The sequence below is a fragment of the Pseudonaja textilis genome, chromosome 3, assembly GCF_049901715.1.
Source record: "Pseudonaja textilis isolate UNSWEBS1 chromosome 3, rPseTex1.2, whole genome shotgun sequence".
NCBI classification, from domain to species: Eukaryota; Metazoa; Chordata; class Lepidosauria; order Squamata; family Elapidae; genus Pseudonaja; species Pseudonaja textilis.
Genome location: NC_141992.1, coordinates 104,151,949 through 104,178,936, shown reverse-complemented (window position 1 = coordinate 104,178,936; position 26,988 = coordinate 104,151,949). Strand labels below are relative to the sequence as shown.

General features: G+C 42.3%; 1 protein-coding gene across 1 annotated transcript in view; it reads left to right on the top strand.

The window, feature by feature from the left end:
* Window positions 1-26,988, top strand: part of ADCY10 (adenylate cyclase 10) — a 199,667-nt gene that overhangs the window by 91,927 nt on the left and 80,752 nt on the right. The window contains 6 exon segments of the mRNA XM_087930379.1: window positions 2,975-3,128; window positions 6,271-6,463; window positions 6,689-6,775; window positions 13,245-13,528; window positions 14,582-14,718; window positions 15,895-16,014. Of these exon segments, the coding sequence (XP_087786505.1) occupies window positions 2,975-3,128; window positions 6,271-6,463; window positions 6,689-6,775; window positions 13,245-13,528; window positions 14,582-14,718; window positions 15,895-16,014 (975 nt within the window).

The window sequence follows — 26,988 nt, the reverse complement described above, 5'->3', positions numbered from 1 at the left end:
TCCTTTCATTTTACCACAGTTCTATTTCTATTTGCACAACTTTGTATTTTTTTTATCTTCAATTCTTTCTCTTCTATTCTGCTTTGTCCAAGTTCTGCTACATTTATTATCAGACTCTGTTGTTGTCTCGCGTATCGTCTGGAATGTTATGCAGCAGGTGCCTGTCTGTTTGAATTCTAAAGTCCCAAAACAATTTAGCTTCTTTATTTTCTATTATTTTCTCTATTTTATGATCTTATTTTTTTATTTTATTTATTTAATTAATATAAATTATTATTTATAGTCTTTTTCTTATTTATAAATACAACAATATGAAATCATAATGTCAGTTCTTTTAGCTGGTGTTGGCCTTCATAGGTATCAAATTCTTCTCAATAACCTAGGATGTTGAAATGTATCATAGTAGTATATGTGCAGATCCAAGCAGCATGGCCTATTTTAATTGACAGTTGGAAATATTGTCAATATGCAAATTGCCTAAGTGGTGTCGAAGATTTTTTTTTTTGATATGGCATTTGTGTGTCAATAACCACTGGGACCATCACCACTACTAGAGCATCAAGATCACAAGAAATGATACTTCCACCTTATACTGTATTAGTGAGGCCACACGTAGAATATTGCATCCAGTTCTTAGAATGTTCAACATTCTTAGAATATTGCATCCAGAATTTTAAAGGAGCTGGCAGAGGTCATCTCAGAACCACTGCAACATATCTTTCAAAAATCCTGTAGCACCGAGGAACTACCAGAGGACTGGAAAAGAGCTAATGTGGTTTCCATCTTCAAAAAAAAAAACAGGCCCAGGAAACTATAGACAATCAGCTTAACATCAATACCAGGGAAGATACTGGAAAAGATAATAAAAAACATATCTGCCAATATCTAGAAACAAGTAAAGTAATAACTTGCAGTCAGCATGGGTTTGTTAAAAACAGATCATGCCAAACGAGTCATATTTCATTCTTCAACATAGTGACTAAATTATTAGACCAGCAAAATATGGTGGACATAATATATTTAGATTTCAGCAAGGCATTCAACAAAGTAGACCACAACCTACTTCTTATTAAGCTAAAAAAAAGTGGAATAGATAGCACCACCACTAGATGGACTCGCAACTGGCTGACAAACCATACTCAACGAGTAGTCCTTAATGGGTCTAAGTCTACACAGAGGGAAGTAAGCAGTGGGGTGCCACAAGGTTCTGTCTTAGGCCCAGTATTCTTCAATATCTTCATTAATGACTTAGATGAGGGAATAGAAGGGGAACTTACCAAATTTACAGATGATACTAAGCTGACAGGAATAGCTAACACTCAAGAAGATAGGCTCAAGATTAAGATGGATCTTGACAGACTAGAACACTGGGCCATATATAACATAAAATTCAATGTAGAGAAAAGTAAAGTCCAAAAGTACCCATATAGACTGGGTGAAACCAGGCTCAATAGCAGTAACTGTGAGAGAGATCTTGGAGTCTTAGTGGACAACCAGCTAAACTGGAGCCAGCAGTGTATAGCAGCAGCCAAAAAAGCTAATGCAATCCTAAGTTGCATTAACAGAGGGATACAATCAAGATCAAGTGGGGTACTAATACCACTCTATAAAGCCTTAGTAAGACCACACCTAGAGTACTGCATCCAGTTTTGGTTACCACATTATAAAAAAGATGTTGAAACTCTAGAAAAAGTACAGAGAAGAGCAACCAAGATGATTAGGGGACTGGAGACTAAAACATATGAAGAATGGTTACAGGAACTGGGCTTAGCTCGTCTAGTGAAGAGAAGGACCAGGGGAGACATGATAGCAGTCTTCCAATATTTGTGGGGCTGCTACAGAGAGGAGGGGGGTGGTCAAGCTATTTTCTAAAGCACCTGTAGGCCAGACAAAGAATAACGGATGGAAACTGAAAAAGAAGAGATTCAACCTGGAAATAAGGAGAAACTTTCTGACAGTGAGAACCATCAACCAATGGAACAGCTTGCCCTTGAAAGTTGTGGGAGCACCATCACTTGAGACCTTCAAGAAGAGATTGGACTGCCATTTGTCAGAAATGGTGTAGGGTCTTCCGCTTGAGCAGGGGGTTGGATTAGATGACGTATAAGGTCCTTTGAATTCTGATTATCTGTTAATACCCTCAGTTCTTGTCACCACAACACAAAAAAGATGTTGAGACCCTAGAAATAGTGCAGAGAAAATCAACTAAGATGATTAGGGGTCTGGAGGCTAAATTATATGATGGACCGTTAAGGGAAGTAGATATGTCCAGCCTTATGAAGAGAAGAATTTGAATGACATGATAGCTGTCTTCCAGTACCTGAAAGGCTGTCCCACAGAGTTTAAATTTATTCTGTAAAGCACTTGAGGGCAGTGTGTGAAGTAATGGGTGGAAGCTAAAAAGAGATTCAACTAAAAAGTAAGAAATTTCCTGACAAGGAGAACAATTAATTAGTGGAACAACTTGCCTCCTGGAATTGTGGAATCACCATTGCTGGAGGTTTTCAAGTAAAGATTAGACAACCATTTGTCCGGGATGGATTAAGGTCTCCTGTATTGGGCAGAGAGTTGAACTAGAAGACCTCCAAGATAGGGGACCCTCTTTTCTCTGCTGCCCAACCTTCAACCATTGCTGATTTTATCTTTGACATAGACAGGGTTTATTGTGGAAAATCTATGGAAGAAGAACATGTCTGGAAGGAAATTGGTGAAAAGTGTCTCTAAAGAACCCCAGAAGAGGTCACAATATTATCTAAATATGGGCTTGTGATTGTTTTGCATGCATGTGTACACAGAGAGATAAATACAGAGAGATGTACATTTCTTTTGCTTAGTAACCATTATGAATATTCCAACAATGCAGTAATTATTCGATATAGTTTGTCATTCAAAAGCTAACTTATTTTGTGAATGTCTATTTTAGTATAAAACATAATTCTTTTGTTCTTTGTTTTCCTTTATTATTTTCTTCCAGGTCGCAAGAAGGAGACTGACATCTTTGAAAACTTACTGGAAAAATTTAAAGAAACTAAAATAAGCCATGTTATAATATATGAAGGCCTCATGGGATATGGAAAAAGCCAACTAGTAACTGAAATTGCCTATTTAGGCCAAGCTCCTGGGCAAAAGTTGGTGCTTTTACATCTGTTGATAACACATTTTTAGAAATTTGCCTTTTTCTCTCCAATCTTTTCATTTTTCCCTGGTCCTAGCTCAGTTCTGAGCATTACAAGCATATTGTTTTGTGTCTACAGCCTTCAGCAATGACAAGTGTCAATGGTTTTAAAACACTATGGACCTTAAAGGAGATCACTAGAGGTTGATGATATTTCTGTGATAAATTGTTTATTCATGGGTCTCTTCCTCACAGTTTTAGTAAAGGGCTTATCAGGTACAAAAGCAAAAGTATTTTTAAAATCCTGCTTTTTCAAAGTCCAACTTTTGTTTCCATAGAGTATAACACAAAAAATCATTTTCATTCTTTCTTAGATATTGACACAACATGGTATTTGAGTATCTTTTCTAAATCTTTCATTGCTACCCTACCAAGTGCTAGTATCTGTAGAATATTTGATTTCTGGTTTCTGGTGTGTGTGTGTGTGTGTGTGTGTGTGTGTGTGTGTATACACGCAGAGGCAGTCCTTGTTTAATGACCATTTGTTTGGTGGTCATTCAAAGTTAGGTAGCGTTGAAGAAATAGTAGTTATGCCTGGTCCTCAAAATTATGGCTATTGCAGTGCCCCCATGATGATATGATCAAAATTTGGGCACTTGCAATTACAATCATAGGGAAGCTTCAACTCCTCCAACACACCTATCTCACTCTTTTGGCAGACTTGCACTTCATCATCATATGAGCCAGCAGTGTGCAGCAGCAGCCAAAAAATCCAATGCAATCCTAAATTGCATTAACAGAGGGATACAATTAAAATCAAGTGAGATACTAATACTACTTTATAAAGCTTTAATAAGAGCACACCTAGAGTACTGCATCCAGTTTTGGTTACCACATTATAAAAAAAGATGTTGAGACTTTAGAAAAAGTGCAGAGAAGAGCAACCAAGATGATTGGGGATTGGAGATTAAAACATATGAAGAACGGTTACAAGACCTGGGCATGGCTAGTCTAGTGAAGAGAAAGACCAGGGGAGACATGATAGCAGTGTTCCACTATTTCAGGGGCTGCCGCAGAGAGGAGGAGATCAAGCTATTTTCCAAAACACCTGTAGGCCAGACAAGAAATAATGGATGGAAACTGAACGAAGGAGAGATTTAACCTGGAGATAAGGAGAAATTTTCTGACAGAACAATCAACCAATGGAACAGCTTAGCCCCCGGAAGTTGTGGGAGCTGCATCACTGGAAACTTTCAAGAAGAGACTGGAGTGCCATTTGCCAGAAATGGTGTAGAGCTTCCTGCTTGGGTGGGGGGTTGGACTAGATAACTTACAAGGTCCCTTCCAACTCTGTTAATCTGTAAACAATTTCTGTGACCTTGCTGCCCTGCACTCCACTGGCCCTGCACCCACAGCTGACCTTTACTATCTTCTTCATGCTGCTGCTGATGATAATGCAAAGTGAAGGACAGAAGGACTGGCAGAGGCAGCAGAGTGCAGGGTAGCCAAGTGGACAGAATTGGGAGGGGGGAGTTGAAAAGGAGGCTGTCTTTTACTTTATCAAGGCTCAAGGCTGTGAGAGACCAAAGCAGGAATGACTTGGATCGGGATCTGTCCCTCCCTAATAACTGCCTGGGATTTGAATAATGACTGCAACTAGAATTGCCAGGATTGTTGTCACAAAGCAATCACATGATACATGCTGAATTAATAAGAGTATCTCATCTCATCTCCTTTGCTGATCAGAAACCAGTCTATTTTGCCATGTTTCTGTCTGTACTGTGTCTTCCTGACCTGTCTATAAGAACATGGGGACAATAACCTGTTCTAATGTTCCCAGTTTCCTAAGCACATTCCACAGTTTGACATAGTCAAAACAGTCAAAGGCCCTTCAATGAATATTGACTGCTTTTGAATAATCTTTGACTTTATCATCCAATATATATCACCAATAATAATCTCTTGTTCCTCAATCTTTTTAAAGCCAATTTGGAATCTCCTTTCCATGTATGCTTTGTATTTCATTATTAACAAATATTAATTCCTTCATCTTCATATTCTTGGAGGCTTTAATTCTTGTAACACTAAATTTTAGGTTAGCATATACTATGTAGCTTTTGACTTGAATGATATATTTATTAACTGATGCTTAGTACGCTTAGTCATGATTCTTTGAATAAACTCATAATTAGCTGAGTTTGTCCAGTATATTTAGCTCAGATTAAATAAAATGTATTATAACTTTGCATATGTGTGAAACAGGTTCACATTTTTTCACCCAGGCTAGAAGTAAAGTCATACATGCACACACACACACACACACACACACACACACACACACACACACACACATATTAGTTGCACATATATTATTGTTAGTAAAGCTGTAAAGGAGGAAAGGAACCCTAACCCTAACCTTAACCCTAACCCTCTGGATTTTGCTTCACTTGTCATTGCTGTTTATTGCACTCAACTAAGTTTCGAGGCTGTGAGCCAGCACTGTTCAAAGACATTTCCATGGTCATGTAGCCAACATGATGTTACAGAGTGCTGTTTCCTCTGCACTGAAGTGGTACCTATTTATCTACTTGTATTTGCATGTTTTCCAACTCCTAGGTGGGCAAGAGCTAGGTGAAGACGGGTGCTTAGCCCCATCACATGGCACTTGGGTCTCAAACCTGGCTATTGGCTTTCCATCTGACAAGTCCAATGTCTGAATCGCAGAGCCATCATGCCAATGTAGTAAGGTCTTAAAATAAACTTTAAATAGGATACATGGGCAGATCCTAATTGGAAGGAATTGTCTGTCTTTTTATTAATATCTTGCATGAATCAAAATTATTGCAGAGAGCTAAGGAAATGTTTCATTGGCTCCACAAATGTTCAATCAAACAAGGTGAGGTCAGTGCTTGATATTCAAATGAGAGGTATGAGCTGCTAGAAGCTCTTCCAGATATTATTAGATGTCTGAAGACACTTTCTTATTTAATGATGTAGGAAAAATTTCTTCAAAATAATCACTCCACTGCAATCAATGAACCAAAATTCAATGCTGATATGATTTCTTTGTTTTAGCTGCACAAATTGAAACAACAATCTGCTTCTGATTGATTACTTTCAAGTCAAGATTTTCATTTGTCCATGTAATTAAGCAGGGTTGTGGCAATGGAGCTGACAAAGATAAATGCATGGCAAAACTTCTTTGCTGTCCGGACATTGATGGCAATGTTCCTGGGGGTGGATGTCTGTAAAACCTATGATGCAAGGCAGTATATCCTTCTGAGCAAGTTGCGTGGAGTTATAGAAGAACAATATCTATGCCTTTTTAACAACCTTTTTCATGTTAAGGTAAGAATGGAAGATCTTTTTCTTATGAATGCTTTCCATTGAAAAGCAGGTAAAGAGACAGTATCAGAGAAAGGTAATATCAGATAAGATAAAACAGATCGCTTGATAAAGCTGCACAGCTTTAGATTTGCTCAGAATGTCTAATTATGAAACAATTTACAAAATAAACATTCTTTTTATACTATTAATCAAATAATTATGAGATTGGTTTCTTTTTCTGGTTAGTTTCCTACATCAGAAGTGGTTTCTCAAATGGATAATGACAGAAAGAATAAGGAGATTGAAACAATGCTTTTAAAAATTCTGATTAATGTAAGTAAATAGTTTCCTTGTGCATAACATGGTCTATAGAGGATAAAGGCATGATTAGCTTCTCAATACAATCCTTGCTTAATTGTCACAATTGAGACCAGATACTCCATTGCTAAGTGATGCATCCTTAAGAGAGACACCATGTGACTGCCTCCTTAGCAATGGCAGCTCTGGCAGTCTTTATTGCTATTATGAAATGAAACTCATGTATTGTAGTTGTTAGGCAAAGACCTGCCCTGATTCAAACCATTCCTATCTTGGTCACTTGCAGTCATGAGCCTTTTTTTTTCAAGTGAAGGGAGTGCCTCTTCTTCAACTCCTGTAACTCTGTTCCTTTGGCCACTCTGCATAATGGCCCTTTTTGGCAGTGGTGGTTAAACTGGCTGAAGTAGAAACTCTGGACCTTTAGCTCTCTCAGCCTATCATGACTCACAAGTGTCTTCTTCAATGCCTACTGCCACCGAGGAGTGACACCTCAAGTCCCATGCCAGGCAAGCCATCTTGTCACTTCACCATAGTGTAAAGCCCCATTGCCATATTGTAGTATGGTCACTTGGGCCAGTGCCATGATGAAAAATCTCACTGCCATAGTGTGAAGCCCCATTAGTGCACTGTGACATTAAACCACAGTTGCTGCTGCCATGTGCCATGCTGCCCCAGCATTGCAGCATGAGACCCCAGCCCTAATATAGTGAGAAGTGTTGCAGTAGTAGTTGCCACTGCAGTACAACATCCCAGCCACCCTAGCATTCCTATTGCCATAAGAACATACAAATACAATTATCGTGTCAAGAAGAAGGGCAGGTAGAGAGAAGTCAGCTGGGGGCAGCAGTCTGTGTGTGAGGAGCTGTAAATGCAGGCAGGCCCAAATTTTAATTATGTGACCTTGGGGGCTTGGCAACTGTTGTAAATTTGAGGACTAAACATAAGTCCATTATTTCAGTGCCATTGTAACTTTGAAGAATTGCTGAATGAATGTTAAGTTAGGACTAACACTCCTGATAAACATAGTGAGTGTTGTAGTTGAGCAATGAGAGGCTAGACCAGGGCTTGGATGCAACAAGACTTTATTGGAACAATAAAGGACTGAACGTGTTAGCCCTGCCTGGAGCAGGCTTCCAGCGATCAGCGGCTGGCCGGACCCTGCAGCTGGCTTTTATAGCCGGCTGTCGAGGGAGGCCAGCCAATGAGGGGCAGCAAACGCCCCGCAGCATGAACGGACCTGGGTGGGGACTTTGGCAAGTTCCAGGGACATAACACCCCTTCCCCCCAGATGCGAACACGCATAGTCACTTAAATAAGCGGGCGGTCTGTGCTGGCGCCCCGAGCGTCGTAACTCCAATGAGTTACCCAGTGTCTCAGAGTCCGAGGAACCCGGTAGGGTTGGTGATGGGGTGCAGCCTCACTCTGGGGTTTGCACTGGCACCGGTGTGGTGCTTCTGGTTGGTGATGTTGTGGTCCCGTCTACTGGTGCCGGAGGCAGACCCATCTGGCAGTCCCGGTCTACTGCCAACTCTCCTGGTCCGGGTGTAGGTGGTGCAGTGGCTCTGGCATGGTCTTCGATGGGAGCTTGGTGTGGCACCTGGGGGTCGACCTGAGCCCACGATCCGACACTGGCGAGGGTACCTTGTCGTTTTCTTAGCTGATCCAGGTGTCTTCTCCAGATGCGGCCGTCTTCCAGCTGGACTCGGTACGACTGGGGGCCGGTGATGGCTACTATCACTCCTGGGATCCACAGCGGGTCTCCGGCATAGTTCCTCGCAAATACGAGTTCCTGCAAGACAAAATCTCTGACCCCCGTCATTGAAGCGAGAGGGGTGTCAGGACAATAGTGAGGGTGGAGCCTATCCAACACAGTTCTTAGGCGCCTACCCATTAGAAGTTCTGCAGGGGACTTGTTGGTGACCATGCAAGGGGTCGAGTGTTGGCTCAGCAAGAAACGGGAGAGCCTGTGATGCCAATCTTCTTTGCTGAATCTGGCTAATGCTTCTTTTGTGGATCTAACGGCTCGTTCTGCCAATCCGTTGCTGGCAGGATGGAAGGGAGCCGTGAAGATATGTCGGATGCCAAGATTTGTGGCGAAACGGCTAAATTCTGTTGAGGCAAACTGGGGGCCGTTATCTGAAACAATGGTGTCTGGTAACCCATGTGTTACGAATAGGCGAGTTAGAGCCTTGGTAACTGCTAGCGTGGTGGTTGTGGATAGTTGGGCCACATCGATCCATTTTGAGTATGAATCTACGACCACCAAGAAGGTCTTGCCGTGAATCGGACCCGCTAAGTCAATGTGTAGCCTTGACCAAGGTGTGTTGGCGCTCTCCCACTTTGTGGGGGTGGTGACTGGAGGGGATGGTCTGGATTCCTGGCAGGGTTGGCATGAGCTTACCCACTTGACGATGTCGTCATCCAGGCCCGGCCACCAGACGTAGCTTCGTGCCAACGCCTTCATCCGGACGATGCCCGGGTGGCCCTCGTGTAGTGCCTCTAAGACTGGTGTGCGGAGCGAGGCCGGAATAACCACCCGGGTGCCCCACAGCAAGCAGCCCTGTATGCTAGACAGCTCCTGTTGACGGGTCTTAAAAGGTGTGAATTCGGCTGAGAGGTTTGAGCCCGGCCACCCCCTCCTCACCCAGTCCAGTACCTGGGCGATGGTTTTGTCCGTCTTGGATTTGGTGGCGATGTCGAGAGCGGTGACAGGGAGGTCGAGCTCGGTGACATCGAAGATGGCGTGGACCGGGGCCGGGTCTTCTGCTGGAGCTGGCAGGGGGCAGCGGCTGAGGGCGTCTGCGTGACTTAACGTTTTTCCTGGGCGGTGGATGAGCTTGTACAAATAGGCCGCCAGGAACAAAGTCCACCTTGTCATTCTGGGAGACAACACTTGGGGAGTCTGCTTGTCCCCGGAAAGAAGACCCAGGAGAGGCTTGTGGTCCGTGATTAGCTCAAAGTTGTGGCCAAACAGGAATTCATGAAATTTCTTAACAGCCACTGCGGCTAAAGCCTCCTTGTCGATCTGACTATAGTTACGCTCTGTTGCTGAGAGTGTTCTGGAAAAGAAGGCAATCGGTGCCTCAGAGCCGTTGGGTAGTCTATGGCTTAATACGGTGCCAATCCCAAAAGGGGAAGCATCCGCGGCTAGTACCAGTGGAAGGTGTGGGTCGAATTGAATGAGGACCGCGTCAGATGTGATCAGTGATTTGACTGCGCGAAAAGCGGTGTCTTCCTTGTGTCCCCAGTGCCAAGGTGCTTTTTTATCTAAGAGCCTGTGTAGAGGCTCTGCTACTGATGCTTTGTGAGGTAGAAATGATGCATAAAAATTCAATAATCCCCAAAAGGCTTGTAGCTCGGCTTTAGTGGTTGGTGTGGGTGCCTCATGAATTGCCTTGACCTTGGACTCTAGGGGGTGGATGCCTGAGGCGTCAATCTTATAGCCCAGAAAGTCTACCTGTCTAGTGGCAATGGCACATTTTTCCTTTTTTAAGTTGAGGCCATGCTGTCTGAACCTGTCTAACACTGCTCTGACTCTCTGGAAGAGTTGGGGTCTGTCCCTGGCCGAGACCAATATGTCATCGAAGTAGGGTACTACGCCAGGGAGGCCCTGTAGTATACGCTCCATGAGGGATTGGAAAATCCCCGGGGCAACACTTACGCCAAACTGGAGACGCTTGCACCGGAAGGCACCCCTGTGAGTCACAATGGTCTGCAGTTCCGCCGTTTGGTTGTCAACGGGGAACTGCTGATATGCTTGCGACATGTCCAATTTGGCAAAAATGTTGCCAGGCTCAAAGGTATGCAGTAAATGTTGAATGACCGGGACTGGGTACGCGCTAACTTGTAGAAAGCGGTTGATTGTTGTTTTGTAATCAGAACAAATTCTCAGACTGCCATCCTTTTTTAGGGGTGTGACAATTGGCGTCTCCCATTTGGCGAAGTCTGTCGGCTCGATGACCCCTTGCTTTAATAATTTATCGAGCTCTGCGTCCAGTTTAGGCCGAATGGCAAAATGGGACTCTACGCGGTTTCAGCCGGACTGGAACCGCTTGGGGGTCAACTGCAAATGAGATGGGGGTCCCCTTATAGCACCCCAACTCATTGCTGAATACGTCTGAGTAGTCAGTGAATAAGGAGTCAGTGTCAGAAGCTGAGACAGCATGGACTCCTGTTAACCCTAGGCCGAGGTAGGGGAACCAATCAAGCCCCAGAAGACTGGGGAGGTTGCCGTTAACTACCACTAGAGGCAGGTGGCCTTTAAAAGCTTTAAAATTAACAAGGAACTTGCCTTTGCCGAGCACTGGAATGTCTTTTCCCTGGTAATTCCTCAAGGAGATCTGGCACTTCTGGAGCTGGTTTCTGGATAGTCTGGGCTGGATTTTCTTGAGGGTGCTCCAAGAGATGATTGAGAGCGCTGACCCCGTGTCAACCTCCATACGACAAGGTTTACCTTCTAATAGAACGGAAAGTGTTATTTTACTAATAGATGACAGGTGTGGTTAGCATGGTAGCAAGTGTGACAATTGAGTACTTGCCTTTGAGGCCCAGAATGGGAAAAGGAAGGAACCTTTTGTGCTGAGTTGTGCGCGCGCCTGGCAGACTCTAGCGATGTGGCCTTTTTGTGGCACTGGTTACAGATGGCACCCTTGAATTTGCACGTAGCTCTCGAGTGAGGTCCTCCACAGGATAGGCATAGGATGATGTGTTTGGGTGCGCTGTTGGTTTCTAGCCTGGCTCCTGCCTGTGGTTGTTTGGCATGGGTGAGGCGGTGGATGTCTGTTTGCTCGTTAGGGTCGTCTTCGTTGACTACCTCTTCTGAATGAACGGTGGCGCAGCTTTGTTTGGGAACGGGGCCTTGAATTTCAGTGGCGGACTGGGTTGCCAGCTCTGCTGCCAAGGCTTCCTCGACAGCCTGGGATAGGTTGAGGTCCTTCCTGGCGAGTAGTTGCCTCTGGAGGTGAAGGTCTTTGACCCCGCAGACGAGCTGGTCGAGGAGCATGTCATCAAGATAGTTCCCGAACCCGCAGTGGAGGGCTGCAGTCCTCAAGGCGGCCATATACTGATTGACGGTTTCTTTTTCTGCTTGCTTCCTCATCCGGAAGGTGAAACGCCTCGCGATTTGTGAGGGCCTGGGGAGTAATGGTTGGTGAGAATTTCTAGCAACTCTGGCCAGGGGACATTTTTAACTCACGTGGAGCGGCGAGTGCTATGGCAATATCAAAAGCGATGGCTCCGCAATAGCTGAGGAAGAATGACTTTTTCTGTGCTCCCCAGCATCAGCCAGACCGATAGCGTCGATGTAGTGGTTAAAACGATTCTTGTATGACTCCCATTTTTCTTCTTCTGGTTTGAACGGTGGGAAGGCTGGGTTGGAGTTCATGATGAGGACTCCTGCGTGATATGCTGTTGAGAAATCTCTCTGGGACACAAATGGCACTTGTGCTCTCGTTAGTCTAGTGACTTCAGCTCTGGAGAGGCTTCATAGACCTCTCTGCTCTCTCTCTGGGCTCCAATTGTGCTGAGCTGCAACGACTGTTGGCAGCGTTTTGAAATCGCGCTCCTGGAGAGCGTGGCGGTGCTGGCTTGCCGCCTCTGATAGCGCTTTGAAAATCACGCCTGCGTGAGTGTCAGTAGCTCGGAATAACAGCACCGCGCTGTCTTCGGCTAGAAATCAAACGACAGCCGTTTGAATTTCGCGCTCTTTTTGTGCTGAGCGGTTGCGGCTCGCAGCGCTTCATTTTCCTCTGTAGCTTGCTAACAAGCGGCTACAGACGCTATTACTTTCGCTCTTGCTGACCGAGCTCTCCGGCGGCGCGGCTGCGGCTCAGCGGTTATTTTAGTGATTTCAGCTGTTGCGAATTGCCTCTGGTAGCCATCCCATCCTCGTCGCCAGTGTTGTAGTTGAGCAATGAGAGGCTAGACCAGGGCTTCGATGCAACAAGACTTTATTGGAACAATAAAGGACTGAACGTGTTAGCCCTGCCTGGAGCAGGCTTCCAGCGATCAGCAGCTGGCCGGACCCTGCAGCTGGCTTTTATAGCCGGCTGTCGAGGGAGGCCAGCCAATGAGGGGCAGCAAACGCCCCCGCAGCATGAACGGACCTGGGTGGGGACTTTGGCAAGTTCCAGGGACATAACAGTGAGTTTATCCTTTTCACAACAATCTGTACTTATTTTATATACTTTACTGGATGCAAGTGAATCCATTTTGTAGATCAGATCCAGAAAACACTGATAGCCAATTGAGATCTGTAGTAGGGGTCCAGTTCTTTCTATTAACCTCTGGCAATATCACCAGTTTTATTTAAGGCATGGAAACAATCTTGGTCATAAAAACAAAGAATGGCAAATTCTTAGAGTGTAGTTTAGCATTAGTAGAAACATTTATAATAGCAGTAAGTAAAAATTCTAAAAGCTGTGATGACAACAATTCTAATTATAGTACCATCTTAATGTGCCAATATGTGTTTTATTTTTTTTAGGCAGCAGAAAAGGAAGTCCTCATTTTTGCAATTGATGAAGCTCAGTTTATTGATAAAGCCTCTTGGGATTTCCTGGACAATTTACTTAAGAATGTTCCAATCTTTGTTGTTATGGCTTTGTCTCCTATCAATCACAAGGGACGAACACTTTGTTCCAGTGCAACCCAAATCCTGAATAGTCCAAGCACAACTTTTATTAAGCTAAGGGAATTAAGTCCTTCAATAATTATTCAGAAAGCTTGTCAAGACCTTGGAGTGGTCAGTATCACCAGGGAGCTTGAAACGTAAGTAGAAGATGCCTGCCCAGGCAATCTTTTAGCTGTTCCTATTAGGATGAAGGCAAGGAGAATCAGCAGGAAATGCAAAGTGTTATCATTTAAATCAACAAATCTGAAACTTTTATTTCAAGCAAACTACCTGACTTCTTCTAAGCTGAAAGGGCTTTCTTATTCAATACCAAATTTCTTTGCTATTCTCTCCTTGGGCCAAAGTCTATAATCTTTCTGACAGCAGATTATCAGTTATATACTCACTTGTGGAAAGTTTACCCTGAGCTTATAGACATAGATATAGATGTATCATGCCACATGGTCTATTTAGAAAGGGAGAATTTTGGTTAAGTGTGTACAGAAGTCAAAATGTGAGTTTCCTCAATTAAGTATTTGTATCAGTTGAGGAATTTTTCCACTGTTAAGATACTTGGCAGATTAGGCACCAACAGCCACAGGCATAGTAGCAGTTCTGATATCAGTGAGATTCTTTTCTTCGGGAATCAGTATCTGTAAGCAGTCTGTCTAACTTTGTTTATAACATTTTATAATATTAAATATTTAACAAGATCATCTATAATATACTTCAGAAAGAGTAGCTCAGGCCATGCTAGTAAAGCACTATTTTGGCATCATACATAATACAAAGACTAATGCAGTTTCTTTCATCTTGGAAGTTAGAGAGATTTGCAAACCATGCCATTGTGGATTGTTTAAGAAATCCTACACTATGGCAATTAATGAGAGCAATTTCTACAGTGCCTGTTTTCATCTCTGGGATCCCTAGTAGTGAACATGTAGTTGCAATATCACAACCAGTTCTAGGTAGCCTCATACACAACTACTACATTTTCAGAAGCCCAGGGATGCCTGGAATTTATTATGTTTACAACATGCCTGCTGCTGAAACGGAAGTTGAAAGCACAATTGTAATGTAGCACTAGGCATTACACTATGTCTTAAACCTGACATTCATCCATGATCATTGTTCTCCCTCTATTTGCCTGCCTACCTGCCCTCACTCTTTCTCTTTCTCTTTCCCTCCTTCGCTTTCCACATTATTTATAGATTTTTAATACAAAGGAGTCATGGAAACCCATTTTACTGTGAAGAACTTCTCCGAAACCTCCACTTAAACAATGTGCTTCAATTCCATGTGCTGGAGGAAGATGAAGAGAAAGAGGATGAATGGGACAGTCTTTTTAGTAAGCTACTGATTATTGGCTATCAATATAGTATAGCTTCATAGCAATTTTCAGTTTATGAATGATGTGGTATATTCAGATTGCATCAGAATATCTGATGGAAATAGTGTCACAGATCTAAAATATTCAGCAAGAGAGCAGCTAGTTATTCAATAAATCATAACTATGGCATCACTCTTCTGTTACACAGATGAATACTTAATAGTCACCAAAATACCAGAAGGCATGTCACTATGTCTTGCTTCCTGATATCCTATTAGAACTTTTATCAGTGAAGCTCATAGTTCAGATCCTTCTTTCCTTCTTTCCCCAGCAATTGTAACATACATGCAGCCATATCATTGGAAAAGTTGTAGTAAAAATGTTCAATCTGTTTGTTTTTTTAATTTTCCAGGGTGGAAAGATTTCCAGATATACAGTGGAACCTCAGGGCGGGAATGCTTCTGTTCGCAACCAAATTAGGTGATGACCAGAATTTTTGCTTCTGTCATGCTTCTGTTCGCGAACAGATCTTTGGGTGGTGACCAAGCAAACCTGAAAATCGCCAGCTGTGGTGATTTCTCCTTTAGCGCCATTTTTTGTTTTTGTTTTGGTCCGCACATGCGCAGACGGTCGTGTTTCCAGTCACGATCAAATCAGGTTGCGACCATAATCCTGGAACCAATTACAGTCACAACCTGAGGTTCCACTGTAGATGCTATAGGCTTAATAAACCTTGAAGCATTCAGTTCTTCTGAAAAAACTTTTTGAATGAGAAGTGAAATGACTTCAAGAAAAAAACAAGGAAGCCAGCTGTCTTTTGAAAAGCACCTTTGGTACAACCCAGTTTGTTTTATTGATATAAACTGGGGAATGTTAACCTTTGCAGTAATCCCATGTGATGTTTGAATATTAGGAAAACACATTCAAATTTGGTTTGGTTTGAGTTTTGGTCAGGGAAATATAGTAATGATTAGTCGATAGTAAAAACCTGCTGGCTTTAATCTTGCATAGATTTCACAGTAGCAAATAGGAATCTAGCTCCTGCTATTATTGGCAGCTATTTAAATGTTAAATGATAATATTAAAATAGTGATTTTAACTATTGCAACTTTTTAAAATAGCCATCTGAATGTTTTCTTGGAAGAAAATAATATTAATACTAATACCAAAATATTTACGATTCTCCACTATAAGCCACTACTGTTCTCAAGACTCATGCATCCAAAATGTTAGATGAAGAGACTGAATTATATATTTGCACAGTCAGGCAAAATGTGAAGCTTACCACCATCAGTCTTCCTCCAACATTAAAAGGTACGTAATGAAGCCAGACTTTCTGAACACAAAACTTCAGATAGCACTATTTTACCAAAGGCCATGGTGAGTTTCCAACATTTGAAATCTTATTTTAATTATTTCATTGTAGGCGCTGCCTAATTCCAAACTGAATCTAAGTAACTCACAATATAATAATAATAATAATAATAATAATAATAATAATAATAATAATAATAATAATAATATAAAAATACAGAATAAAAAGGATGAAATCTGATCATCCTATACAAAAACAGAGACAAAATTTTATCCAACAAGGGGTTTCAACCATCTTTACTCAAGGCCTGGGATAACAGTCAGGAGTTCAAAGCCTAACAGCCAATTGAAGATTTCAGGGCAGATCTCCTTCCAAATGATGCCATGACAGAAAAGGCTTTCTTAGTGTTAATAGATGGCACTGTATGAAGGAATATGGAGTGTGCCAATTCTGTCAGCATACTCATATGTAGTTAGACAAAATAACATTATTTTTATAAGTTCAAGTTCATGCTATTGTGCGCATACGTGAGGGGAAGTCTTCAGTTGGGATGGACAATGATTGGGGCATGTGATGTGATGATGAGTGTGGGGGACTGCATTTGTAGTTTTGATTATTGCAAGGAAGCCCAAACCCAGCATCCAGACCTGACCAAATCTTTTGTAGCTGATGCCAGTGATGTGGCCAGGCTGGTCATTGGGCAGCTGGAAGCCTGGCTCCTGCACCGGTTCCACAATCAGTACAGCTGCTGGAGGCAGAAAAGCTCCACGGAAGCCTCCAGACACCAGCTGGGTTGCCAGACACGCTGTTAGAGGTTCCCCTCCCCACAGAAAAAAAGCGAGGAAATTCTGGCCAAAGAAGGCCTTCCTGAAAAGGCAAATGAAGAGGAGGACCCCATGGTGAGTGCTACCATTCCCCCCTTTACAGTTAAAGTGAAGTTGGTGGTGCCTGAGACTGGGGAAGTTGGGGAGTTAGAAGCAGTAATAGACGCAGGATGTTCCAGATGCCTAATTTGGCTCCCTATTGTTGAACAATTTGGGATTCCACCAGTTGTTCCAGTTACTATCTAAATAAAAGAAAACTTTTGAGTGATGTCGGTCTCGGAGTTATTGGGTGGAGTGGAGGTTTTCTGGAATGCTGACATTATCCTGAATCACTAAATAACTACCAGCACTCCAAAAGGGGGCTGTCCAGAATGCTGAGCCCCAGCACTGACCCAAAGTTGGAGCAGTGCAAAGATTCAGTGAAGATGGAAGAAAACAAGGAATTTACAGAATGTGCGGTGGGAATGGACACCGGAGGATTGATTGAGACTCTGTGTTCCCTTTTGGAAGAATTTGTGCAAGCAATTGAAGCTGCAGAGGAAGACAGAGGCTAGGCTCTCGGCCCAAGGAAACGGATTCCTGGAAAAGCTGCTAGACTGAGCTGAATCCAGAGATGGGACCGGAGGAGAAGCTGCCTGAATACTTTTCCTATTCCAGCCCTTTGATGTCATCCCAAGGACTTTCCTCAGAATTCCATCCGACACATAATGGGGCCTCTGAAAGAATGAATGCTATGGTGGAACAGTAAATTAAATGCTATGTCAATTATCAACAGAAGAATTGGGCAGATCTATTACCATTTGCAGAAGTTGCTTACAATAATGCAGTACAGAGCAGTATGGGCTTAACTCCTTTCCAAACCTCTACCAGGATGGATTTTGTCCCCATGCCAGAGTTGCTTAGGGAACCCCCAATATCCATGTCTTTAATGGATTGGATGAAATCATTAAGGAAAGATTGGGAAAATACAAAAAAAGCTCTAGCAGAAGCCACTGGGGAATATAAAAAACAGCCAGACAAACATAGATCTCTCCAACCACCATTTAAAGTGAGGGACAAAGTATTTTTGTCAACTAGGTCTTCCGGTTTGCAGGGCTTCAGCAGCAGGCAGGAATCCGCAATCGTGCACGGTTTCTGCCTGGGCTTGCCGCTGGAGCACCCCGAGCCAGCTGGCTTCAGGGCTAAGCCACCCCGTAGAGGTGGTGAAGATAGGGGAGATCACCAGCAGGGTCAAGGAGAGCCGCATCTCTCCTCCTCAGCTGGCCAAACTTTCTTTCCTGAAGGCGGTAAGAGCGGCGGTCAGAAATGGCCACCTCAAAGAAGCACTCAACCGGAAAAGAAAGTGCAGGGGGAAGCTAAGAAGTGAAAGTTTTGGCTGACTGGGATAAAAAGCAATGACTAAGGTACCCTGGAATTTAAATTTTTATAAAAGATAACATCGCTCCCAAAGAAGAGTCGGAAGCAGCGAATGAAAGTGAAAAGGGAAAGATTTTTTTTTCTTCACTCTCCTTCTTCACGTTGACAATGAAGAGAGCTGAATAAGAAATCGGAAAAATCCGCTTTGGCACCAACAGGTAATTAAACTGGAAATATAATTAAATGCCAAAGGGACAATAAAGATTTCTGAACACTAAAAAATCCTTTTTTTGCTATAAGTGGGAAGGGAGAGGAAAAGAATAAGGCAGGATTTGGAAGGAGGAGTCTGCCTGGAATTCAAAAGAATTTAAAGTTAAATCTTAATAAGACTTCTAAAAGATACATTTTAACTGGAACTTTGCAACTAAATAGTAACCCCAGGAAGAGAAAGTGAAAAAAGAAGAAAGTGTTAAAAGAAACAGCTTGTGTGTATTTGGATTGCTTGGTGACTTTGGGATTTCTGGAAATTATATTTGAATGACTAAAAACAATTGGGTGGTTGTTTAAAAAAATTCTACAATGACATCACTTTTGGATGAACTGAAAATGAAATTTAAAAAATATAATGAAGAGGCACAAGAAGGGAAGAGCTCCTTTGGCTCCATTTTTCAATTATTAGAAATGGAGATCTGTGTCTACAAGAAACAAGAAAAGACTGTGCAACGAGAAGATTGGGACAAAGAAGAAGCCATCTTTAATGAACAAATAACTATCTGGGAAGAAAGGGGAAAGGGGGGAAAGAGAATGGAGAATTTAAGACTTAAAAAAACAGCCAAAAAAAGGAAAAATAATGTGAAAAATGGATATAATGTTGGAAAGCAACAGAAAAGGGGAATACAGAAGAGGGAACTGGAGGTGGAGAGATGGGGGGGTAAAAAGGGGAGAGAGAAGAAGAAAGGGAAGAAGGAAGAGAAGTTACAAAGGTTTGGAGCAAGATGTAAACAAACAGGACTTATTCAGAGATTATGGGTGAAAATTTAACTGAAAAAGGGATTCTGTAAAGGTACAAAAGATTGTATTGTTATATTTGTAATAGAAATAATGTTAGAAAATTGGAAACAATATATGATTAAAAAGTGGGATAAAATAGTCAGTGTAATTTAGTGAAACTTTTGTGAACAAAATAAACGAAATGAAATAAATGAGAGAATTGAATTAGGAAGGAATGGGAACATTTTAACTACTCAATGTTTTATAAAATATAAGTGAAGTGGTGGGGGAGTAACTATGGAAAGTTTATAAGTGTTCCCATAGAAGTATGATGCTTATTTGAAAAGCAATGTGTAAAATGTTTAAGATTTAAATGAATATTAATATTAATGATAGAATTGAATTGGTATGGATTGTTGTTTTAATTATATTATATATTTATAATTTTTTCTTTAAAAAAAAATACAGTGTGTAGTTTTAGAATGTACCAAGCAGAATCCGAATGGAAGTTATGTATTATATTAAGTGTTATAATTTTAGGGGAAAGATATAAAGGCGTCATACTCCAATTAGTAACTACAGGAGAAATTTTGTTTAATGAGAAAAGATAATAGACAGCTGAAACAGGACAGACAAAGAATATAAGTACAATAATTTGAATTGAGATGAAATAAAGAAAATAAAATTAAGAAAGTTAAAAGAGGGGAGAAGCTATATAGAAAATGTAGAATGGTAATAAGATATGGAATGGAACATATAAATGAGCATGAACTTGAATTTGTGTCTGTACGAAGAGATGTAACCGGGGATCATGCTGCTTTCAAAAAAGATGTTTTATGTTTTTATGTTTTGTTTGTTTATGTTTATTTTTAAAAATCAATAAAATTTTCAAAAAAAAAAAGTATTTTTGTCAACTAAATATCCTAAGTTGAAAATTCCTAGTAGAAAGTTGGGATCAAAATTCCTGGGTCCATTCCCTACATCAAAGATAATCAATCCAGTGACTGTCCAACTTAGTCTCCCTCGGCTGTTGGGGAAAATACACCCAGTATTCCATAGTAGCTTGTTGAAGTCTGCTATTGGTTCCAATCTATGGCCGATACCTGCAGCTCCCCCCAAACTTCTGGTAGTACAAGGTGAAACACATTATGAAATTTAAAAAATCCTTGATTCTAGATTGCACAGAGGACAATTACAATATTTAGTACTATGGAAAGGCTACCCTTTGTCAGAAGCTACGTGGATGAAAAGTTGGGATATACATGCAGATAGATTGGTTAAACAATTTCATGAACAATTCCCTGACAAGCCAAAAGGTCCCGTTGGAGGGCGGAGAAGGGGTTAAGAAATGCATTAACCCCTGTTTGTGTTGTGTTTGTTGTATTTTTCAGGAAGTGATTTTTTTCAAGGGAGGGATGCCTGTCAGCTTTGGAAGCCACATTGAAACCAGATGCTCCCATGCTGCCACATTTTGAGCCTGGGAAAGTGGAAGGGTGGAAGTTCTTGGGGTATATGTAGTTAGATAAAATAACATTCTTTTTGTAGTTCAAGGTCATGCTATTGTGTGCATATGTGAGGGGAGGTCTTCAGTTGGGATGGATGATGATTGGGGCATATGATATGATGATGGGACTGGATTTGTAGTTTTGATTATTGCAAGGAAGCCCGGAATTTTCAAAATCCATTCAGAATCCATTCAAAATCCAAGAAAGAAATGCTTAGACTCCATTGATTAGAGAAAAGTTCTTTTACTGGAAATCAAGTGGTAGCATCAAAGGAATTCTGAATCAGAAAAAGTTTATTATCTCAAAACCTCCAGCTCATTTCCCAGAACTATTTCAACCCTCCTCCCCCCGTTACTTATGACAGCCGAAAGATGCAAAGGAAAGGAAAGAAATCTTGAAGGCTGACATTCAGCCCTCCTGCACAAGAGGTGTTAGCCCTATAAAAGAAAGAGAATACAAGATAAAAGGATAATATACATGTGACACAATACTACAATATTTTAAGGTTTGTCAGGATATTTAGCACAAAATGCCTGTACAAGTCTAGGGGCTCAAACATCCCTCTCATTCATCCATTCTGACTGGGAAGGAGGAAGGTGTTTCCAGATGATTAAATACTGGAGTCAACCTCTTTGTCTCCTAGAATCCAACATTTCTTTAATTTCAAAATGTTGTTCACCCTCAATCAGAAGAGGAATGGGGGGATTGATCTGAGCCTGTCTCAGGTCGGAGGTATGTTCAGGTTTCAACGAACTAACATGAAAGACAGGATGAATCCTTCTAAGGGTTTTAGGTAATTGCAGTTTGACTTCCACGGGATTCACAATTCGTTCAATTGGAAAAGGTCCAACATATTTAGGCCCTAGCTTTTTAGACTTTTGTGTGGTTTGCAAATATCTAGTGGACAAAACCTTGTCTCCTATTTGATATTGTTTTTGTGGAGCTCTCTTTTTATCTGCAAATTTCTTATGAGCCTGATGAGCATCATCCAATGCTTTACGGGTAACCGGCCATGTAAGGTGGAGTTGGGTTATCCATTCACTCAATGACTGAACATTGGGTTTCTCCTGTGGAAGCTTGGGTATGGGTACAAAGTCTTGTCCCAAAGCAACTTTAAATGGGGTAAAGCCAGTACTACTATGAACTGAATTGTTATATGCTACCTCAGCAAATGGACCAATCATCTTGTTGATAATTAATCTAGCATCTAAGATATTGTTCCAATACCAAGTTAGTTCTCTCACTATAGACATGTAAAATAAACAGTTTAGCTAAGGTTTCTGCAGATGGGATTTTGCACAAGGTATGAAATGTACCTGTTTGGAAAACAAGTCCGTTACCACCCAAAGAACTGTATTTCCCCTGCTTTCAGGTAATTCCACTATAAAGTCCATAGAAATTTCTTTCCATGGTATAGTTGGCTTGGCTACATTTTGTAGTAGGCCAGCTGGCTTACCAGGTGGCCATTTGGCTAAGGCACAGATAGGACAACTAGCCACATAAGTTTCAATGTCCTTTTTTAAAGTAGGCCACCAAAATTGCCTTTTAACCAAATGTAGGGTTTTTATGAACCCAAAATGTCCAGCAGCTTTAGAATCATGAGCTTGTTGTAATACTGGGTTTCTCAACTTTGCTGGCATGTATAATTTAGCCCCCATCCATGCCAATTCATCTCTAATCATACAGTTATTTGAGTGAGCCAAGAACCAATCATCAAGTTTCAGAGCTTCTTTTAACTGTGCAAATAAATCATTTGATAAATCAACTTCCCCTCTTTTCTGGGCCCTGGTAACCATTGGAACTGCCAACTGTCTAGTTGGGACAATAGGGTGGATCATTTCTGGATGGGCACTATTATATTGAGGCAATCTAGATAACGCATCCACCATGAAGTTCCTCCCTCCGGAATGTACTTCAATGAAAAGTTAAACCATTTGAAGTACTGCACCCAGCGAATTGCTTAGGTGACAGTTTCCAAGGCATTTTTTAGAACCTCTAGATTCTTATGATCCGTCCACACCTCAAAGGGGTGTTTTGCCGCTTCTAGAAAATGCCTCCAGGTTAACAGAGCCCAATGAACTGCAAAAGCTTCTTTTTCCAAAATGGCCCACCTTCTTTCTGTCTCAGTTAGTTTATGGGAAGTATATGCACATGATTGCAGAGTCCCCATCTTGTTTGCTTGTAGTAACACCGCCCCCACTGCTACATCACTTGCATCCACTTGGATTACAAAAGGGGCGTTCATATCCGGGTGCTTGAGCACCAGTGCTCAGTGGCAAAAAGTCATTTCAGCTTCTCAAAAGCGGCTTGACACTCCATGGACCACTCCAGTGGCTTACTAGGTTTCAGTTTCACCTCCCCATTGGTTTTTAGATGATTTGTAATAGGCAATGCAATCTTCACAAAAGTCGGGATAAGCTGACAGTAAAAATTAGCAAATCCCAGGAAACTTTGTAATTGCATCCTGTGTGAGGAGGGGCCCATTCCAAGATAGCATGAATTTTCCCTGGATCCTTTTCTGTACCATCATGTGATATGTGATAGCCCAAATAGTCAATTTTCTCTTGGTGGAATTCCCACTTGGATAGCTTCGCATACAGTTTAGCAGCTCGAAGTTTTTCTAAGACGGAATGCACTAGTTTCACATGTTCATCAAGAGTCTCAGTGTAGATAAGAATATCATCAAGGTAAACCAGCACTGCTTTGTATAAATGTTCATGCAAAACTTCATTTATCATTTGCATGAATACTGCAGGGGCCCCCTGTAGACCAAATGGGACAACATTGAACTGGAAACATCCCACTGGACAATTAAAAGTAGTTTTCCATTCATCTCCTTCCTTGATTCAAACTTGGTAGTAAGCTTCTCTCAAATTGAGTTTCATGAAAATTTTCCCTTTGGCCAGGTGGGCCAACATGTCCTTCATTAACAGGAGGGGGTACACATTCTTCCCCGAAATCACATTTAAATTTCTATAATTCACACATAAACGAAGCGAGCCATCTTTCTTCTTGTGGAACAGTACTAGGGCCACTACCCGAGGCCTAGCAGGTTGGATGAAACCTCATTCAAGATTTTTATCAATAAATGACCTCAGCTCCTCTAGTTCCCATGGTGTCATCAAGTACAGTTTAGGCTTTGGGAGTTTTACTCCTGGCAAAATTTCAATACTGCAATCTGTTGAGCAATGGGGGGGAAGCTCATCCGAGGCCTTTTCACTGAACACCTGCTTTAAATCCCAATATTCTTCAGGAATTTTCTCCTCCCCCCTCAGGTTCTTGCTGCCCATAGATGCCAGCTCTGTGGAATTCTGAGGTTTCAGCTGAGATTGCCCCTTCCCTTCTGGGGGTTGGTCAGTGCATATGTGTAATGATCTCCTGCTCCAATCCACTTGGGGGTTCCATTTTCGGAGCCAGGGCAAACCTAGTAGTAGGGGGCGCTCCATCCCAGGGGTGACAATAAAATACAAAGTCTCTCTATGCCTTCCCATCATCATTTCCACTGGTTCCATTATGAAATGTGCAGGGCTGCTCCCAGCTACTGATCCATCCAGTTGGCAAAATGCTATGGGAGTTTTTAAAGTCCTTAGCCTTAAACCCAGTTTTTCTGTGACTTCTGAACTGATTATACACCTTGTGCACCCAGAGTCTAACAAGGCCAACATTTCCCCTTGGGTACCCTTAATCTCACTGAGATGGTAATTGGGCCCTTGTTTGGACTTACCAGAGGGTCATCTTCCAATTCAGATTCACTTTCACCAGAAGAGGTCAGAGTTCCCAGCTCCTCTCCTTTCAGAGGGGTGATCTCTACAACCTCCTCCATTTTAAGAGCCGTTTCATGAGAATTGACTGGAATTTTTTCAGGTTTTCTTCCTCCTCCTGGTGCCCCCTTTGGCTCCAGCTTGGCACAGCAGTCTGCAGCCCGGTGACCTTCCTTCCCACATTGGAAGCATGCAGTAGTCTTGGGTTTTGCTGCCAGCCCTCCCTTTTGAGACTTTGTAGCTTCTTGAGGGCTGGTGGGGAATGGCTTGCTCCAACCAAGGCCACCCCGGCATCTGTTTTGGGTCAGATCAGTTTCCACTTCTGCTGCCAGCATGTACCAGAGCTGCAACTCACTGAGGTATCTTGTGGCAATGCAGCTCTGATAAACATCTTCGTTCAGCCCATCTTTAAAAGCTTCTATCAGGGCTCCCTGGGACCAGCCTCAAATATGACATGAAAGTTCTCTAAATTCCTGGGTGTATTCGGCCACTGATCTCCACCCCGATTTATGGTTTTCATCCTAATCCTAGCCTTACATTCGGCTAGTGGGTCTTCAAATCTCGTGTGCAACACTGTCATGAACAGGTCAGTTCATGTCATTCTGTCATGAAAAGCTGCTAAATTTCCAATGCAGCATGGCAAGCCTTTCTGACTATTTTTTCTAGCTACCATTTACAGTTTTACTTCTGCATTCTTGTGGGTGCTCTGTGGTTGGGTCTGGGAGGGTTGTTTGGGGGATCCTGGGGCTGGGGAAAAGTTGAATGAGAGTATGTTGGTCCCTTTCCCCCAGGTGAGAGCTGTGGGGGAAGAGTGGCTTTCTGCTTGGTGGGTGAGAGCAACTGGGCAGGGTGCTGTTTTTGCATCAAGTGGACATATTCTGATTATATTAGAGGAGCTGGATGTGACCCCTCTGCAGCAATAAGGGCTGATGTGAGTTTGAGGGTGCTGAGAGCAAATGCTATAATGCCTGTAAAGCTCACATTGCCCTCAACAATCTGTCAATGGAAGTAGATTTTTTTTCTTTTTTCCCTTTTAAAAGAAGAATGTTGGGGATGGGTGATGGAATGGTTCTCAGGGAAGGCAGAAGAGCGTGTCCTATTTCAGTGGAGTCGAGTAACAGGAGAAATGGGAGACAAGGGAGAGAGCAGGCACGGGGAACACGACCTGGATGTTTAATACCAATCTCATGTTCTGCCCCATTGCACTCACTCATTTTCCTGGTCAGCAGATCTGTGGTGGCCCTGGTCTTAGACCGCTGCTTTTAAATGTGAAATCAGCTTGCAATAAGGCTAGCCTTGTTGCCAATTTGATCCTCGAAGAGAAGGCTGATCTGGCTTGTATAACTGAAACTTGGCTGAGCCCAGAGGGAGGCGTTCGTCTTGCAGAAATGTGCCCAGTGGGTTATTGAGCATGGCACCAGTCTAGACCACAGGGCCGGGGAGGAGGTGTGGCTGTTGTTATCAGAGAATCTCTAGTAGCCTCCAGAGGCACTGTTCAACAAGTCTCCAGCTGTGAGACCCTTTTTCTTAGATTGGGCTCAAGGGATCAGGTGGGGTTGCTGCTGCTGCCCTGCTGCATGGCAGCTTCCCTACCTGGGCTCCTGGACCTCACTGCAGGACTGGCAGTGGACTCGTACTTGGGACCCCTGGGTTGGGAAATTCTGCCCATATTCTTGCATGTAGGTGAGCACTTGCGCCAGGAAAAATCCCAGTTTCTGGGGTGTGTTAGGAATGTAAGTCACCTAACAGTTGGGTTGGAGAATATATAAGCCAGGATAGACATTTTAATACTGTCTCTTTAAGGGAATGCTAAAATTGTAATTGGGTGTGGTTCCTCAAACGGCCATAAGGTGGAGCTAGAAACCTGGGTTGTTCTGTCCTTTTCTGGAGAGTGTTGCCATTCCTGCATTGACTGTTGCTGATCATCGTTAGTCTTGATTTGATGTGAATCTATTACTGAACTGTTTTTGATACTGGACTTTGTTATTGGATTATCCCTGGACTGAAAACTGACTGCTTTAACCATGAATGACTTGGACTGTTGGTTGAACTTTGCTTAATGTTTTCACTGGAAGTAAAAACCTACATTTTACTATACAGTGTATCTGTGTGCTAGTTGTGTGTTATTCTTCACTACTCTCACTATGTCTCCCTGTGTGCGCTCATTCTCCTAACGGGAAATTACCTCAACATTGGTTATAGGCCCAGACCATACCAGGTTCAGAGAACTGAGAGTTACTGTATACAGACAGCTGTTTACTGTTTAATTGTGGGTTACTGTCCTGGTAAAGATGGCACAAGACCCATCAACAAGTCTATCACTGATAACCTGGTTGGATGGAACAAACTATGTTTCCTGGTCTATGAAGTGCAGTTTACTTCTGTGTAGAGAAGGGTTATGGAATGCGGTTCAGGATCCACCGGATGTAAATGCTTGGGATCCAGATAATGAGGACGATGCCAAGAAGTTAGCTGACTTAAACCAGAACAATGAACGAGCTCTTTGTATAGTTGGACTAGCACTGAGTGACCAGCAG